The sequence below is a fragment of the Aotus nancymaae genome, unplaced genomic scaffold (assembly GCF_030222135.1).
Source record: "Aotus nancymaae isolate 86718 unplaced genomic scaffold, 86718_ANA_hifiasm-v0.15.2.pri h1tg000053l, whole genome shotgun sequence".
In the NCBI taxonomy this organism is placed as follows: domain Eukaryota; kingdom Metazoa; phylum Chordata; class Mammalia; order Primates; family Aotidae; genus Aotus; species Aotus nancymaae.
Window position 1 is genome coordinate 28,789,983 of NW_026988467.1, and position 18,384 is coordinate 28,808,366.

General features: G+C 50.6%; 1 protein-coding gene across 5 annotated transcripts in view; it reads left to right on the forward strand.

Moving 5' to 3' along the window:
- Nucleotides 1-18,384, forward strand: part of LCK (LCK proto-oncogene, Src family tyrosine kinase) — a 35,776-nt gene that overhangs the window by 16,035 nt on the left and 1,357 nt on the right. For 2 of the 5 annotated variants that reach the window (XM_012440936.2, XM_064363627.1), the window contains exons 2-11: nucleotides 8,542-8,651; nucleotides 8,951-9,297; nucleotides 9,532-9,630; nucleotides 9,781-9,884; nucleotides 10,084-10,233; nucleotides 10,645-10,797; nucleotides 10,915-11,094; nucleotides 14,033-14,109; nucleotides 14,201-14,354; nucleotides 14,439-14,570. In XM_012440936.2, the coding sequence (XP_012296359.2) occupies nucleotides 8,547-8,651; nucleotides 8,951-9,297; nucleotides 9,532-9,630; nucleotides 9,781-9,884; nucleotides 10,084-10,233; nucleotides 10,645-10,797; nucleotides 10,915-11,094; nucleotides 14,033-14,109; nucleotides 14,201-14,354; nucleotides 14,439-14,570 (1,501 nt within the window). In that variant the 5' untranslated portion in view covers nucleotides 8,542-8,546. Of the gene's footprint in view, nucleotides 1-8,337; nucleotides 8,445-8,541; nucleotides 8,652-8,950; nucleotides 9,298-9,531; nucleotides 9,631-9,780; nucleotides 9,885-10,083; nucleotides 10,234-10,644; nucleotides 10,798-10,914; nucleotides 11,095-14,032; nucleotides 14,110-14,200; nucleotides 14,355-14,438; nucleotides 14,571-18,384 lie in introns of those variants that run through there. The other 3 variants (XM_012440960.2, XM_012440954.2, XM_012440945.2) reach the window with 3 other exon arrangements.

Consider the following 18,384-nt stretch of genomic DNA (forward strand, 5'->3'; position numbering starts at 1 on the left):
TGATGAGGTCAGGAATTCGAGAACAGCTTGGCCAACATGGTGAAATGCCATATCTACTAAAACTACAAAAATTAGCTGGGTGTGGTGGTGCACACCTGTAGTTCCAGCTACTCAGGAGGCTGAGACAAGAGAATCACTTAAACCTGGGAGGCGGAGGTTGCAGTGAGCTGAGACCACACATTGCTCTCCAGCCTGAGTAACAGAGTGAGACTCTGTCTCAAAATGAACGACAACAAAAAAATTGGATGTGGTGGCTCACGCCTGTAATCCCAGCACTTTGGGAGGCCAAGGTGGGCAGATCACTTGAGGTCAGGAGTTTGAGACCAGCCTGACCAATATGGAGAAACCCAGTCTCTACTAAAAATACAAAATTAGCTGGGCATGGTGGCACATGCCTATAATCCCAGCTACTCAGGAGGCTGAGGCAGGAGAATCGCTTGAACCTGAGAGGTGGAGGTTGCAGTGAGCGGAGATCGCGCCATTGCACTCCAGCCTGGGCAACAAGAGCGAAACTCTGTCTCAAAAAATAAAATACAAAAATTAGCTGGGTATGGTGGCACGTTCCTGTAATCCTAGCTGCTCAGGAGGCTGAGGTAGGCAATCGCTTGAACCTGGGAGGCTGAGGTTGCAGTGAGTCGAGATGGTGCCACTGTACTTCAGCCTGGGCGACAGAGCAAGACTTTGTCTCAAAAGACAAAAATAGGCCTGGCGTGATGGCTCACACCTGTAATCCAAGCACTTTGGAGGCCAAGGCGGGTGGATCACCTGAGGTCGGGAGTACAAGACCAGCCTGACCAACATGGTGAAACCCCGTCTTATATATATTAAAAAAAAAGACAAAAATAAATTGTAATCAGAGATTTAATTAAGTATGCATTGAAGAAATAAATAATACAATTTGTCAAAATAAGAAACAAAGTATAGCACAATTTCCTTTCAGATTTTTGAAATATTGAAATAATGTAGAGGCCTCCGGCACTAGTCTGGGACTTCCTGGGAGCATGTAAACTTCAGGCTGGGACCGTCTGATCACAAAATTTTCTGGCATTGCCAGATTCTGTGGTCTTACGATTGCTGCCAGGCCCTATGCTCCAAAGCTCACATTCTTATAGAGGGCAAGATCTGTCACCTGCAGCTGGGGGTCATAGAGGAAACAGCAGGGGCCCTGAAAAGCTAGGGTTCCTCTGATCTTAATTTAACATTGCCTGACTTTTTCTCACTTTTGGCCCAGTTTTTTTTTTTTTTTTTTTGAGATGGAGTCTTGCTCTGTCACCGAGGTTGGAGTGCAGTGGCCTTGGCTCACTGCAACCTCCACCTCCCGGGTTCAAGCGATTCTCCTGCCTCAGCCTCCCGAGTAGCTGGGATTACAGGTGGGCGCCACACACGCCCAGTTAATTTTTTTTTATATTTTTAGTAGAGATGGGGTTTCACCATATTGGTTAGGCTGGTCTCAAACTCCTGACTTGGTGATCTGCCTGCCTCAGCCTCCCAAAGTGCTGGGATTACAGGCTTGAGGCACCACGCCCGGCCCTTGGCCCAGTCTTAAGTCAGGGACTTTCTGGATCTAAATTCAGTCCAGGATTATAGGACCTGCTTTGCATGCTCTCCTGGATCCTAGCCCAAGGCCTTGTGGCTCCTTTTCTCTCCCCGCCTGACCCCAACCTGGACCAGGTACCAGCTTCCAGCCCTATAATCGCCAACCTGGATTCCTTCTGCCCCTTCTACTGGCCTGTTCTCACTGTTGCACTCTAGTTTACCCTTCTCTTCTGCCGCCTCCTCCTTCTTCTTTCTTCTTCCTCTTCCTCTTCTTTTTTTTCCCTTTAAATAGAGACTGAGTCTTGCTATGTTGTCCAGGCTGGTCTCAAATTCCTGGCAATTCTCCTGCCTAGGTCTCCCAAAGGGATTACAGACATGAGCCACAGCACCCAGCCTTGTTTTGAGACAGGGTGTCTCTCTCTTCCTCTGTCATCCAGGCTGGAGTGCAGTGGTGTGTTCACGGCTCACTGCAGCCTTAACCTCCCAGGCTCAAGTGATCCTCCCGCTTCAGCCTCCCGAGTAGCCAGGACTACAGGGGTGCACCACCATGCCCTGCTAATTTTTTTTTTTTTTTTTTCTGAGATGGAGTCTCGCCCTGTTGCCCAGGCTGGAGTGCAGTGGCACGATCTTGGCTCACTGAAACCTCCACCTCCTGGGTTCAAGCAAATCTCTGCCTCAGCCTCCCGAGTAGCTGGGATTACAGGCACCCACCAGCACACCTGGCTAAATTTTGTATTTTTAGTAGAGACAGGGTTTCACCATGTTGGCCAGGCTGGTCTTGAATTCCTGATCCACCCTCCTCGGCCTCCCAAAGTGCTGGGATTACAGGTGTGAGCCACCATGCCCGGACCTGCCCTGCTAATTTTTAAATTTTTTATAGCAATAAGGCCTCACTATGTTACCCAGGCTGATCTCTAATTCCTGGACTCAAGAGATCCTCCTGCCTCAGCCTCCAAAAGTGCTGGGATTACAGGCCTGAGCTACTGTACCCTTTCCTTCTCCTCCTCCTCTTCCTCCCCCTCCTCTCCCATCTCCTCCCTCTCCCCCTCACTTTCCTTCACCTTCTCCTCCTTCTCCTTCTTCTCCAGCTCTTCCTTCTTCCTATACATTCCCTCTTCTTAACCTCAAACTTTTACAATCTTTCTCTTGCCATTTGCTAAAGCCTCCAAGAATGTCAATCATGGAAGGGACCTTACTGGTCTAAGTCCACATTCCATCTGATGTTGATATTCTCTTTACAACACAACCAACCTGTGGTTTCCTAAGGCTCTATGAATATCAAAAACAACAGGATGCTCACTACATCTTTTCCCAGGTTCAAATAATTCTCTCTCTCTCTCTCTTTTTTTTTTTTTCTATAAAGACAGGGTTTCACCGGGATGGTCAGGCTGGTCTTGAACTCCCTACCTCAGGTGATCCGCCCGCCTTGGCCTCCAAAGTGCTTGGATTACAGGTGTGAGCCACTACGCCCGGCCCAAACAATTCTCTTGACTCAGCCTCCTGAGTAGCTGGGATTACAGGCGTGCACCACCATGCTCCACTAACTTTTGTATGTTTAGTAGAGACGGGGTTTCACCATGTTGCCCAGGCTGGTTTGGAACTCCTGACCTTGTGATCCACCTGCCTCTGACTTCCAAAGTGCTGGGATTGACCGGATGAGGTGGTTCATGCCTGTAATCCCAGCACTTTGGGAGGCTGAGGTGGGTGGATACCCTGAGGTCAGGAGTTCAAGACCAGCCTGGCCAACAGGGTGAAACCCCATCTCTAAAAAAAAAAAAAAAAAAAAAAAATTTAAGACAACGTGCTGGGATTATAGGCATGAGCCACCATGCCCAGCCGAGATTCTGTCTATAAAAAAAAGAAAGAGAGAGAGAGAGGAGAGAGAGAGAGAGAGAGAAAGAAGAAAGAGAAAGAAAAAAAGAAAGAAAGTCTAAAGCAAAGGAGATTAATTATCCCGCTCCATTCTCCCACTTTCCAAAGCAGGAGTCAGTAGACAGAATATGCACTGGTGAAAGTGTTTCTAAGCACTAAACTAAGCTAACATTTATGGAGCTTACAAGAAATGGATGAAGAGCCCCATTTGACAGAGAGGAATAGTGAGGCTTAGGAGGCATGATTTCAGCAAAGCCATACAGTAAGTGTCAAAACCACTGTTTGAACTTAGGTCTCTTTAACTTTGGGGCCAGTCTTCTGATTTTTGCTAATGAGGAACTTCCACTGCTCCCCGCCTCCGCTTACACCCAGCATGAATTCGCTTTTTTTTTTTTTTTTTTTTTAAGATGGGGTTTCACCATGATGGCCAGGCTGGTCTTGAACCCCTGACCTCAGGTGATCCACCCACCTCGGCCTCCCAAAGTGCTAGGATTACAGGCGTGAGCCACTGCGCCGGGCGATTTGCTTTTTTTTTCAGACGGAGTCTCTGTCACCCAGGTTGGAGTACAGAGTGCAGTGGAAGTGGCAGGATCTCAGCTCACTGCAACCTTCACCTCCTGGGTTCAAGCGATTCTCCTGCCTCAGCCTCCCGAGTAGCTGGGATTACAGGTGTATGCCACCATACCCAGTTAATTATTATTATTTTGTATTTTTAGTAGAGAAGGGGTTTCACTGTGTTGGCCAGGCTGGTCTCGAACTTCTGACCCCAAGTGATCCACCCACCTTGGCATCCCAAAATGCTGGTATTACAGGCGTGAGCCGCCGTACCCGGCCTGCTTGCGTTTTTTTTTGTTTTTTTTTTTGAGATGGAGTTTCGCTCTTGTTGCCGAGGCTGGAGTGCAATGGCACGATCTCAGCTCACCGCAACCTCTGCCTCCTGGGTTCAAGTAAGTCTCCTGCCTCAGCCTCCCAAGTAGCTGGGATTACAGGCATATGCCACCACACCCAGCTAATTTTGTATTTTTAGTAGAGACAGTGTTTCTCCATGTTGGTCAGGCTGGTCTTCAACTCCTGACCTCAGGTGATCCACCCGCCATGGCCTCCCAAAGTTCTGGGATTACTGGCATGAGTCATTGTGCCTGGTCTGCTTTTTTTTTTTTTTTTTTTGTCATCCAGGCTGGAGTGCAGTGGCATAATCATAGCTCATTGCAGCCTTGATGTCCTAGGCTCAAGTGATCTTTCTTCCTCAGCCTCCCAAGCAGCTGGGACTACAGGCATGCACCACCACACCTGGCTAATTTTTTAGTTTTTTTCTAGAGATGAGGTTTCACTATGTTGCCCAGGCTAGTCTGGAACTCCTGAGTTTAAATGATCCTACTTCTTCTGTCTCCCAAAGTGTTGGGATTACAGATGTGAGCCACCACACCTGGCCAGCAACTCTGACTTTACCCCAAATAGGTTGTGTGACTTTAAGCATGCCTCTGTGGGCCTCAGTTTGCTCATCTAAAATCAGAGGTTTAGCCAGGCATGGCAGCTCATGCTGTAATCCCAGCACTTTGGGAGGCCAAGGAGGAAGAATCACTTGAGGCCAGGAGTTCAAGACCAGTCTGGGCAACATAGCATGACCCCCATCTCTAGAATAAATAAAAAATCACCTGGGTGTGATGGTGCCAGCTACCCAGGAGGCTGAGTTACGGCCTGGGTTCACTTGAACCCAGGAGTTTGAGATTCCAATGAGTTAGGATTGGGTCATTGCACTACAGTCTGGGCAAGAGAGTGAGAGTCTATCTCAACAAAGAATACATTGGAGATTAGGCTTGCTGGTTTTTCTTTTCTTTTTTTTTTTTTTGAGACGGAGTCTCTCTCTGTCACCAGGCTGGAGTGCAATGGCGCCATCTTGGCTCCCACAACTTCTACCTCCAAGGTTCAAGCGATTCTCCTGCCTCAGCCTCCTGAGTAGCTGGGGTTACAGGCGTCTACCACCACGCCTGGCTAATTTTTGTATTTTTAGTAGAGACAGGGTTTCACAATATTGGCCAGGCTGGTCTTGAACTCTTGAGCTTGTGATCCGTCCGCCTCAGCCTCCCAAAGTGCTGGGATTACAGGCATGAGCCACAGCGCCCAGCTTGCTGGTTTCTTTCTTTTTTTTTGAGATGGAGTTTCAACTCTTGTTGCCCAAGCTGGAGTACAAAGGTGCATCTCGGCTCACTGCAACCTCCATCTCCCAAGATCAAGCGATTCTCCTGCCTCAGCCTCCCAAGTAGCTGGGATTACAGGCGCATGCCACCATGCCCAACTAATTTTTTGTATTTTTAGTAAAAATGGGGTTTCACCATGTTGGCCAGGCTGGCTTGAACTCCTGACTTTGGGTGATCCACCGGCCTCAGCCTCCCGAAGTGCTGGGATTACATGTGTGCGCCACCGCACCTGGTAAGCTTGCTGGTTTCTAAGACCTTTGCAGATGCGAGACTCTGTGCATTAACACTTCATGTTCCAATTGACATTTATTAACTAATTTTGGGTGCTGGTGGCTTTCAGACAAATAAAGTACAGCTTATGCTCTTGATGAACCCCTAGTCTCATCAGAGGTATGGGAGAGGCAGTAGGACTGTGGAGCTGACATGTAAATCAGTAATCATGGAACTCTGTGCCTAAATTGATGATTGTGGTCTGAATAGAATGTTGTAGGAGCCTGGGGCGAGAAGGAAGCAAAGAGCATTGTGAAGTGTTCACAGACTAGGTGATATTTAGGCCAGCTGCAGTGGCTCATGCCTATAATCCCGGCACTTTAGGAGGCTGAGGCAGGAGGATCACCTGGGGCCAGGAAATCGAGAACAACCTGGACAACGTGGTGAAACCCTGTCTCCACTAAACATACAAAAGTTAGCCAGGCATGATGGTGAATGCCTGTAATCCCAACTGCTCAGGAGGCTGAGGCAGGAGAATTGCTTGAACCTGGGAAACAGAGGTTGCAGAAAAAAAAAGAAAAGTAATATTTGAGTTGAGCCTTGAAGGCTGTTAGAATTCAGCAGGTGGACAAAAGAGAGCATGCCGACTGGGCATGGCAACACATGCCTGTAATCATAGCAGTTTGGGAGGCCAATGCAGGAGGATTGCTTGAGCCCAGGAGTTCGAGACCAGACTGAGCAACATAGTGAGACCTCATCTCTAGGAAAAAATAATCGGCTGGGCATGATGGTGCACACCTTTGGTGTCAGCTCCTGGGGGGAGGTTGAGGTGGGAAGATTGCTTGAGCCCAGGAGGTCTAAAGGGACTGTGCCACTGCACTCCAGCCTGGGCAAGGGAGGGAAACCCTGTCTCAGAAGAGAGAGAGAGACAGGGAGAGAGGAAGAGAGAGAGAGAGAGCATTTCAAAGCAGGGGGAACCACAAGTACAAAGGCATGAAGTAAGAAAATAGCACGGGGTGTTTGGGAAAGGCAAAAATTTCAGAACACAGGCTGTGTGTGTGTGTGGTGCCTGTGTGTGAGTGTGTATTTGTGTGTGAGTGTGGGTGTGTGGGTGTGTGGGTGTGTGTGTGGAGGGGATGCCAGTGCCTGCGTGTGTGTGTGTCTGGGGATATGAGTGTGTGTGTGTGTATGGGTGTGGATGAGTGTGTGTGGGTGACTGGATGTGTTTGTGTTAGTGTAGAGGTGCCTGTGTGTATGAATGTGTGTGTGGGAGGGGGAATGTGTGTGTGTGTGTTGGATAAGTGCATTTGTGTGGGTGTTGGTTCCTGTGTATGTGTGTGTATGTGGGTGTGTGTGTTCATGGGTGTGGGTGTCTGTGTATATAGGGTGTGTATGTGAATATGTGTGTGGATACCTGTGTGTGAGTGTGTGTGTGTCTGTGTGTGGGTACTTGTGGGTGGGATGAGTGTATGTGTTTATGTATGTGTGTGGAGTGGTGCCTGTGTGTTGGGGGGGATGAGTCTGTGTGTGAGTGTGTGTAGGGGGGAATGCCTGTGGGGGGTGTGTGTGTATGTGAGTGTGTGTGAGTGTAGATTCGTCTGTGTGTGGGGTGGGGTAGAGGTGCCTGTGTGTGTGTATGAGAGAGTGTGTGTGTGTGACAGTGTGTGTGTGAGAGGGAGTGTGTGTGTGTGCGTGTGTGTGTGCCTGCCTCTGTGTGTGTGAGTGTGGATGCCTCTGTGTGGGGGGTGGGGGGGTGGGTGCCTGTGTGTGTGTAGGGTGTGTGTGTATATAGGGTGTGTGTGAGTGTGTGTGAGAGAGAGTGTGTGTGTAGCAGAATGGACTTTGGAGGTAGATTTGATCTTGATATGCGAGATCTGGAATACATGGAACATTAAACTTTATTCGAGGACAGAGCTTTCCAAGTACTCTAAGGAGCCGCCCTAGAGAAGGAGGAGCTGTGGGGACTCCAGGAGCTTCAAAGCAAGGCCCTCACTCTGCTTCAGGCAAAACAGGCCCACTTTTATCACCTTATCTATGGAGTTCTGCTTGATTTCATCAGACAAAAAAGTTCCACTGCTAAAACAGGCAAATAAACAAAAAAGTTATGGCCCACAGAGCCACTGGGGGGTTTTGTGCTGGGGAGGAGCAGGCCCCTGTTTGAAGAAACGCTGTGAGATGACTGTGGGGATGTGTGGGGAACGCGGGGCCTGATGGCAGACCTTGGGAGTGGAAGTCTCTTTCTCAGCCTCCTCAGTTAGACAGGGGAATTATAAAAGGAGGTGGGTGGGGCGTGCACATCTCTCCAGTAAGGGAGAGTCTGATGGAGTGAGGTCTCCCCCAGGCTTGGGGAAGTGTGTGTCATCTTTAGGAGGTAGTCCTCCCTACAGAAACCGGTACCAGCAGAGGGAAAGGGAGGGGGCAGAGGCAGGAAGTGGGTAACTAGACTAACAAAGGTGCCTGTGGCGGTTTGCCCATCCCAGGTGGGAGGGTGGGGCTAGGGCTCAGGGGCCTTGTGTGAATTTACTTGTACCCTGAGGGCTCAGAGGGAGCACCGGTTTGGAGCTGGGACCCCCTGTTTTAGCTTTTCTGTGACTGGTGAATGGGGATCCCAGGATCTCACGATCTCAGGTACTTTTGGAACTTTCCAGGGCAAGGCCCCATGATGTCTGATGCTGGGGGAGCAGATCATGGGGGAGCCCCTTCAGCCCCCTCTCCATTCCCTCAGGGACCATGGGCTGTGGCTGCAGCTCACACCCGGAAGATGACTGGATGGAGAACATCGATGTGTGTGAGAACTGCCATTATCCCATAGTCCCACTGGATGGCAAGGCCACGGTAAGAGGCAAGACAGGGGCCTTGGTGAGGGAGTTGGGTAGACCATGCAACCCAGGAGGAAGACATGACCAGCACTACAGGCCCTTGAAAGAATACAGCGGCCCTCTCCCCTGGAATACAGGAAAGGAAAAGAGGCCCAGAGAGGGAAAGGGACTCTCCTAAGATCACACAGCAAGTAGTTGGTCAATTCAGGGATAAGACCCAACTAGGCTGGAGAGGCTGAGAGCAGAGGGGAAGGGGGCCAGGGTCTGACCCAGTCTTCTGCTCTCTGACTCCACTCTTCATCCCCCACCCTACAGCTGCTCTTCCGAAACGGCTCTGAGGTGCGGGACCCACTGGTCCGCTACGAGGGCTCCAATCCGCCGGCCTCCCCACTGCAAGGTGACCCCAGGCAGCAGGGCTTGAAAAACAAGGCCTGCGGATCCCTGGCTGTCGGCTTCCACCTCCTCCCCACCTACTCTCTCCCCTATCCTGCCTTCCTCGTCACCTGCCCGGTAACTCCAGGCTTCCTGCCCATCTCAGGCCGGTTCTCCCTGACGCCCCTTGTCTTTACAGACAACCTGGTTATCGCCCTGCACAGCTACAAGCCCTCTCACGACGGAGACCTGGGCTTTGAGAAGGGGGAACAGCTCCGCATCCTGGAGCAGTGAGTCCCTGACCACCTCGCTCTGGGGAGTCCGTGAGGGAGTGGGGATCTCCGGTACCGCAGCCCTCCTGCGGCCCTTGACCGGCTAGGGTGGCCGCTCTTGGGACAAAATTCGAGGCTCAGGAGTGCGGAGCCAGGGTTCGGGGAGGCTGGCTTAAGGGTTGGGGGGGCCTTTGAGGGATGGCCTCAGATCGACGGCTGAGTGGGCCGCACTGACCAGCCTCCGTGGCGCAGGAACGGCGAGTGGTGGAAGGCGCAGTCCCTGACCACGGGCCAGGAAGGCTTCATCCCCTTCAATTTTGTGGCCAAAGCAAACAGCCTGGAGCCGGAACCGTGAGTGGGGTCCCGTCGTGGAGGGGGGATGGGAGCAGATCTAGGGATTCTGGAGCAGGGAGTGGGCCTGGGGTGGCGGTGAAGGCTTGTGGGCCACGGAGGAAGATTCGACAACAGCCGACGGCCTGCGTTCGCTTCCGCCCTGACCAGCTGGTTCTTCAAGAACCTGAGCCGCAAGGACGCGGAGCGGCAGCTCCTGGCGCCCGGGAACACTCACGGCTCCTTCCTCATCCGGGAGAGCGAGAGCACCGCGGGTGAGCGGGCGGCGGCCTCGACCCGGCGCGGGGGTGGGGACCGCGGGGTGAGCCAGAGGGGGGCGCGCGGGGTGAGCCCGAGGTGGGGGCGTGGGGTGAGCCGGAGTGGGGCGCGCAGGATGAGCCCGAGGTGGGGGCCGTGGTGGCGGGCCAGACTCTGCGTTCTTTCGTTCCTTTATCCATACATTCATTCATTCAGGATCGTTTTCACTGTCGGTCCGGGACTTCGACCAGAACCAGGGAGAGGTGGTGAAACATTACAAGATCCGTAATCTGGACAACGGTGGCTTCTACATCTCCCCGCGAATCACTTTTCCCGGCTTGCATGAACTGGTCCGCCATTACACCAGTGAGCCTGGAAGGACCCCTTCCCCGTGCCCTATCTTCCCTCAGTCCCCCTCGGGTGTCCCCCAACCATCTTTCAATGCGCTCCTCCATTCCCCGCAGTGGGTGAGGTGTGGAACCGCACCCTACGGCCCCAAGTGTTTGGGTGACAGCCCCACACCTGCCTGCTAATCCACTTCCCCTGGATGGGGGCTTGGAGAAGTGGGGGAGGTGGTTTTTGCTAGTCCACTTCCCCTGGATGGTGGCTTGGAGAAGTAGGGGAGGTGGTTTTTGCTAGTCCACTTCCCCTGGATGGGGGCTTGGAGAAGTGGGGGAGGCGGTTTTTGCTAGCCCATTTCCCCTAGATGGGGGCTTGGAGAAGTGGCGGAGGTGGTGTCAATACGAGACCGCCTTCCCCACTCCCTTGTCCTCGCAGATGCTTCAGATGGGTTGTGCACACGGCTGAGCCGCCCCTGTCAGACCCAGAAGCCCCAGAAGCCCTGGTGGGAGGACGAGTGGGAGGTTCCCAGGGAGACGCTGAAGCTGGTGGAGCGGCTGGGGGCTGGACAGTTCGGGGAGGTGTGGATGGGTGAGTGTGGCCTCCAGGACTGCCTGGGAAGAGGGGAACGGGAGGGGCTGCAGAGGTGGTGAGAGTCCCAGGACTGCTGCCTGGCGACCCTCCCACTCCTTCCCTCCTCTGACCCAGGGTACTACAATGATCACACGAAGGTGGCGGTGAAGAGCCTGAAGCAGGGCAGTATGTCCCCGGATGCCTTCCTGGCGGAGGCCAATCTCATGAAACAGCTGCAACACCAGCGGCTGGTTCGGCTCTACGCTGTGGTCACCCAGGAGCCCATCTACATCATCACTGAATACATGGAGAATGGTGGGTGCCGCCCGAGTTGCCACCGGGGGACTCTGCTCTCCCCATCTTCCTTGCTGGAGGGTGGAAATACACCTTTTCTTCTGGCGCAAAGCTCAAGCAGGAAGGGTTTCTTGAGCTTTCCTGGCCCCTAAAGACTCACCTCCAGACACGAGAAGGTGTATCCTCTGATCCTGTCTGGGGGCCAGCCTAAAGTGGCAAGAATGTTCTGGAAGACCATTCACCGCAATCCTCCCTGACCTACCGTTCTGTTTGCCTTCTTCAAAGCCCTACCTTGATCTCAAGATGCTTGATCTCAGAAAGCGAGTGGGTTCCCAGCCCCGTTTCTCTCCCTTCTGCCCCTGAGCCTTGGGAAGCCCTCTTTTTCAGTTCTGGGTGAGCCCCCTATCCCTGCACCCCTCCTGGTCTGTTACTGGACAGAGTGAGAGCCCCAGGAAGACGGATGTGAGTTTCTAGCCTCAGCTTTGTTCACATTAATTTGCTGTGTGACAGGCCAAGAGTCTATACTGTCTCTGGTGCTCAGTTTCCCCAAGTATAACAGCAGAAATCTAAATGGGCTCACCAGAAATAATACAGAGTATTCATCATGGCCTCTAGAGTCTGACTGCCTGAGTCAGAATCCTGGCTTCATGATTTTTTTTTTTTTTTAATTGAGATGGAATCTCACTCTGTCACCCAGGCTGGAGTGCAGTGGTGCAATCTCGACTCACTGAAACCTCTCCTCCTGGATTTAAGCAATTCTCCTCCCTTAGCCTCCTGAGTAGCTGGGATTACAGGTGCCTGCCACCACGACTGGCTAATTTTTGTATTTTTAGTAGAGACGAGGTTTCACCATGTTGGCCAGGCTGGTCTTGAACTCCTGACCTCAAGTGATCCATCCGCCTCGGCCTCCCAAAGTGCTGGCTTCATGATTGTATGGTTTCATGATAATTACATCATGTCTCTCTGCTGTGGTTTCCTACTACAATAATGCATTAGTAACTTCCTCATAGGGTCTTGTGAAGATGAAAGAATTAATACATATAGAACAATTAGAACTATGCCAACTTCCAGGTGCAGTGGCTCAAGCCTATAACCCCAGCACTTTGGGAGGACAAGGTGGGTGGATCACTTAAGCCCAGAAGTTCAAGACTAGTCTGTGCAACATAGCGAGACCTCATTTCCACAAAAAATTTTAAAAAAATCGCCGGGCGCGGTGGCTCATGCCTGTAATCCCAGCACTTTGGGAGGCTGAGGTGGGCGGATCACCTGAGGTCAGAAGTTCGAGACCAGCCTGACCAATATGGTGAAACCCCATCTTTAGAAAAAAATAAAAAAAAATTTTTTTTTAATTAAAAAATAAAAAAATTAGCCAGGTGTGGTGGTGTATGCCTGTAGTTCCAGCTACTTGGGAGGCTGAGGTGGGAAGATCACTTGAGTCAAGGAGGTTGAGGTTGAAGTGAGCTGTAATTGCACCTCTGCAGAGGTTGAAGTGAGCTGTAATTGCACCTCTGCACTCCAACCTGGGTAACAGATTGAGAACTTGTCCCTAAAAAACAGAAAAAAAGAAAAGAAAAGAAAAAAAGTAAAAAAAAAAACAGAAAAAAAAGAAAAGAAAAGAGACCTTGTCTCAAAAAAAAAACACACACAAAAAACAAAACTACGGCTATCATAGTAACTGATCAATAAGTTTGTTGCTGTTATGTGGCTCTGATTCTTAGAGAGTGTAAGATATGTTCCTCTTCCAGGGAGGGAAACAAGCTGTTCATTGGCTAATGGGAAATGGCAAATAGATGATGCCATGTGTATCTTTTTTTTTTTTTGAATCTCACTCTGTCCTCCAGGCTAGAGTGAGATCTCAGCTCACTGCAACCTCCACCTCCTGGGTTCAAGTGATTCTCGTGCCTCAGCCTCCTAAGTAGCTGGGACTACAGGCACATGCCACCACGTCCAGCTAATTTTTGTATTTTTAGTAGAGACGGGTTTTCGCCTTGTTGTCCAGGCTTGTCTCGAACCCCTGACCTCAGGTGATCCGCCCGCCTTAGCCTCCCAAAGTGCTGGGATTACAGGCATGAGCCACCACACCTGGCCAGAAAAGTAGAATTTTTCTAGCAGGCAGAGAGGCTTTGGGGTGAGAGCCTAGTGGTCTGAGTGCAGGATCTCAAAACTGTTTAAGTGTTTGAAGTCAAAGGCAGAGTGAGGGAAAGAGAAGAAGCTATCAGTGTGGACCATGCAGAGCTTTGGATACCAGTTGAGGAGTCTGGGTTCTACCTTATTGGTGATGAAAAACCTACACTTCTCTCCCACCATGCTCCACCGTAGACCCCCAGAAAAAACCTTTACATATCCTGGGCATCCTTACCCTGAACACACGCTCCTCCATTCTCACTCTTCACTCTTCCTTTTCTTTTCTTTTCTTTTTTTTTTAAAGATGGGGTTTCACCATGATGGCCAGGCTGGTCTTGAACTCCTGACCTCAGGTGATCCACCCACCTTGGCCTCCCAAAGTGTTAGGATTACAGGCGTGAGCCACCGTGCCCGGCTGCCTTTTTTTTTTTTTTTTTTTTTTGAGATGGAGTCTTGCTCTGTCGCCCAGGCTGGAGTGCAGTGGCACAATCTTGGCTCACTGCAACTTCCGCCTCCCAGGTTTAAGCGATTTTCCTGCCTCAGCCTCTGGAGGAGCTGGGACTACAGATGCGTGCCACCACACTCGGCTAATTTTTTGTATTTTTAGTAGAGACAGGGTTTCACCGTGTTAGCCAGGATGGTCTCGATCTCCTGACCTGATGATCTGCCCACCTCGGCCTCCCAAAGTGCTGGGATTACAGGCATGAGCCACTGCACCCAGACCACTTTTCCTTTTATGTGTCAGTCACACCTCTAGATGCCCAGTTGGAGGAGAAGGGTCTGGGGACCTCCCCCTGGGAGAACTTGGGCCAGCAACTCTTGCTTCTGCCCACAGGGAGTCTAGTGGATTTTCTCAAGACCCCTTCAGGCATCAAGTTGACCATCAACAAACTCTTGGACATGGCAGCCCAAGTAAGGAGACTGGGGAGAGGCTGGGCAAGGGCACAGGCCAGTGGCTTGAGGACGTCTGGCTCAGGACTGCTGATCTGTGTTTGGCCTGCAGATTGCAGAAGGCATGGCATTCATTGAAGAGCGGAATTATATTCATCGTGACCTGCGGGCTGCCAACATTCTGGTGTCTGACACCCTGAGCTGCAAGATTGCAGACTTTGGCCTAGCACGCCTCATTGAGGACAATGAGTACACAGCCAGGGAGGGTAAGTGTGAGATTTAAGGATGGTCTGGGCCCTACACGGTGTGGCCCAGCAGACCCAGGTGACCTCACTCTGCCTCCTCCGTAGGGGCCAAGTTTCCCATTAAGTGGACAGCACCAGAAGCCATTAACTACGGGACATTCACCATCAAGTCGGATGTGTGGTCTTTTGGGATCCTGCTGACGGAAATTGTCACCCATGGCCGCATCCCCTACCCAGGTCAGAGCCAAGGGCAAGAACTGAAAGGGTGATGGGACGGGCAGCAAGTCCATGTCTTCCCACTCAATTCTTTCCAGTCTCAGAATCTGAAACTTTGTAGCTGCATCTCCTCTATCCTCTCACGGGTGTGACTCCAACATCTTTAGGCAGATGCCACATCTCCCAGGGCTGGTTTCCATCTCTGCATTTCTCTTTAATAACCCCAGCTCTTTTCTTTAGTTCCGGCCCAGGAAGCTTAGTATGGTAGAAGAGGATCTGGCTCAGGAGCTAGAGGCCTATCTTTTTTTTTTGAGACGGAGTCTTGCTCTGTCTCCCAGGCTGGAGTGCAGTGGCACGATCTTGGCTCACTGCAACCTCTACCTCCTGGGTTCAAGCGATTCTCCTGCCTCAGCCTCCCGAGTAGCTGGGACTACAGGCGCCTGCCACTACGCCCAGCTAATTTTTTGTGTTTTTAGTAGAGACGGGGTTTCACCATGTTAGCCAAGATTGTCTGGATCTTCTGACGTGATCCACCCACCTTGGCCTCCCAAAGTGCTGGGATTACAGGTGTGAGACCCCGTCCTGCCAGAGGCCTACCTTTTATTAGCACATCCGCCACTGTTGCTAACTTTCTGTTTGGATTTGATCGATCATTCCTTCTTTTCCCATCGTTAAATGAGATTAGAACAGTGTTTGGTCCATACTAAGCTTTCTCAATCATGACTTTGGGCTAGTCACTTCACTTCTCTGAGCCTCAGTCTCCTGATATGAAAAATAAGAGACTAGGCCAGGTACAGTGGCTCATGCCTATACCCAGAAACTTGGGAGACGAAGGTGGGGGACTACTTGAGCCCAGGAGTTCGAGACCAGCCTCGGCAACATGTTGAAACCCCATCTCTACAAAAACAAAAATTAGCCAGGTTTGGTGCCTGTAGTCTCAGCTACTCAGGAGGCTGAGAAGGGAGGATCATCTGACACAGGGAGGCAGAGGTTGTAGTGAGCCAAGACCATGCCATAGTACTCCAGCCTAGGGCAACAGAGCAAGACCCTGTCTCAAAAAAAGAAAAGAGAGAGAGAGAGAGAGGGAGAGAGAGAGAGAGAGAGAGAAAGAGACTTCATCACTACAAAAAAATAAAAAAATTAAAAATTAGCTGGGCATGGTGGCACACATCTGTAGTTTCAGCTATTTGGGAGGCTGAGGTGGGAGGATCGCTTGAGCCCAGGAGTTTGAGGGTGCAGTGAGCCATGATCGCTCCATTGCACTCCAAAAAGAGAGAGAGAGAGAAAGAAAATTGAGAGATCATTTGTGAAAGAGGCTGACTCATAGTAGATGGTCAGTATACACTGACGCCCCTCACCATCTCCTGGACAAAACCCTTTACCCCTGAATTCAGCCAAGACAGGGATGGATTTTTTTATTTAATGAACTTGCTAAGAAACTCTGGGGAAAGGAAATGGAGCACAAAGACAGGAGTAGGGAGGCCATGGAGCACAGTGGCTAAATTTGTAAAAACTTCCCATATCCCCAGAGCAAGGTGAACAGACCTTTGCTCTTAGGAAGGTAAAGACACCTTGGAGACAGGTCAAAAGCCGAGGGGCTTCCCTTCCCTGGGCTTGCCCCAACCCAGAGTCCACTGGTAATGCTGGGACTGGAAATACTCTCCAGTAATCCTGCCAGGGGTCCTCATTGCTCCTCCTCTGTGCCCACAGAGGCAACTCCATAGGGAATGTCTCTATTAGAAGAAAATAGGCAGTGAAAGCATGATGATAAATGGCAACTGACATGTAGCATTAAGGGAGACAATGGGGAGAAATGGGGACCTTGGTAAACCTGCAGCTGTGCAGCAGATGGCCACAATTAAGGCATGCCCCCCCCAATCGATCTTTTGGGTTTTTTTTTTTTTTTTTTTGAGACGGAGTTTCACTCTTGTTACCCAGGCTGGAGTGCAATGGCGCGATCTCGGCTCACCGCAACCTCCGCCTCCTGGGTTCAGGCAATTCTCCTGCCTCAGCCTCCTGAGTAGCTGGGATTACAGGTGCATGCCACCATGCCCAGCTAATTTTTTTTTGTATTTTTAGTAGAGACGGGGTTTCACCATGTTGACCAGGATGGTCTCGATCTCTTGACCTCATGATCCACCCGCCTCGGCCTCCCAAAGCGCTGGGATTACAGGCGTGAGCCACCTGATCTTTTGTTTTTTTAAGAGAAGCCAAAACTTGGAGTTTTAGGAAAATCTGTTCATTTCCAAATTTTGGCGATTGATTCAAATTGTTTAAAAGCACTCTAGGGGCTGGGCGCGGTAGCTTACGCCTGTAATCTCAGCACTTTGGGAGGCTGAGGTGGGCAGATCATGAGATCAGGAGTTTGAGACCAGCCTGGCCAAAATCCCTGTCTCTACTAAAAATACAGAAAAATTAGCCGGCGTGGTGGTGGGCACCTGTAATTTCAGCTACTCAGGAGGCTGAGGCAGGAGAATCGCTTGAACCCAGGAGGTAGAGGTTGTAGTGAGCCGAGATTTCACCATTTCACTCCAGCCTGGGCGACAGAGTGAGACTCCATATCAAAAATACATACATACATACATACATACATACATACATACATACAAATAAATAAAAGCACTCCAGGGCCAATCCAAAGTGATCTGTGGGCCCCGTGGGCTTGCACCCTTGACTCTGGCCATGGGTGTTTAGTTCCGTGGCCTATGTCCTCCAATGCCCTAATTTTAAAATGTGAGAGTCCCACAGGTAGAGGCCTCCCTTGTACAAGTCCTGGGGAAGAAGGGTCTCTGTGGACTGCCTGGTCCCAAGGCTTTAGTCCCAAGCTTTGCAGGAGCAAAACTTCTATTTTGTCAGTACCTATAAGGTTTTGGTCTTTGGGAACTGCTTGTCCCAATCTTTGTTCAGAAGACTGAAGGAAAAACCAGACACTAAACAGACAATTTGGAAACAGGGAAGGAGGGAGCTCTGTTACTGCTGTGATCATGCAGTTCCCCAGAGCAGCTCTTCTTGGGGTCCACATGCCAAAAGCCTGCCAGAGGGGCCAGGACTAGCGTAAAAGGAGGGAACCACCTCAAAGACTATTTCATCTGCATCATGGAGGGGCCTGGTGAACCTTCTCAACCACAAGCAAGGTCTACTTTGCTGAGTCCCAGGGTCCATGTGGCTTCCTGATGCAGGATGTCATGTGCCTGGTCTTAAAACTGGAGAGACCTCACCACTGCCTTGGTTGTGGGTGCCCATCCTACCCTGCGCCCTGACCGTCTCATCATTCTCACCAAATAATAATAATCCCAGGTCCCCTTTATTTATTTATTTTAGACAGAGCCTCTCTGTTGCCAAGATTTTGTGTGTGTGTGTGTGTGTGTGTGTGTATCTGTACATATATATATATATATATTTTTTTTTTTTTTGAGAGAAGAGTCTGGCTAGAGTTGCTCAGGTTGGAGTGCAGTGGCGCAGTCTCAGCTCACTACAACCTCTGCACCTCCGCCTCCCAGGTTCAAGCAATTCTTGTACCTCAGCCTCCCAAGTAGCTGGGACTACAGGCATGTACCACCATGCCTGCTTAATTTTTGTATTTTTAGTAGAGATGGGGTTTTGCCATATTAGTCAGGCTGGCCTTGAACTTCTGGCCTCAAATGATCTGCCTGCTTTGGCCTCCCAAAGTGCTGGGATTATAGGTGTGAGCCACCACGCCTGGCCTGTGCACTATATTTGATGCTTTCTGTACACAGTCTCATTCAATCTTCATAATTCTGTGAGGTAGGAACAGCTATTTACTCTATTTTCTAAATAAGGAAACTGGGCTTGCCCAAGGTCCCACAACTAATAT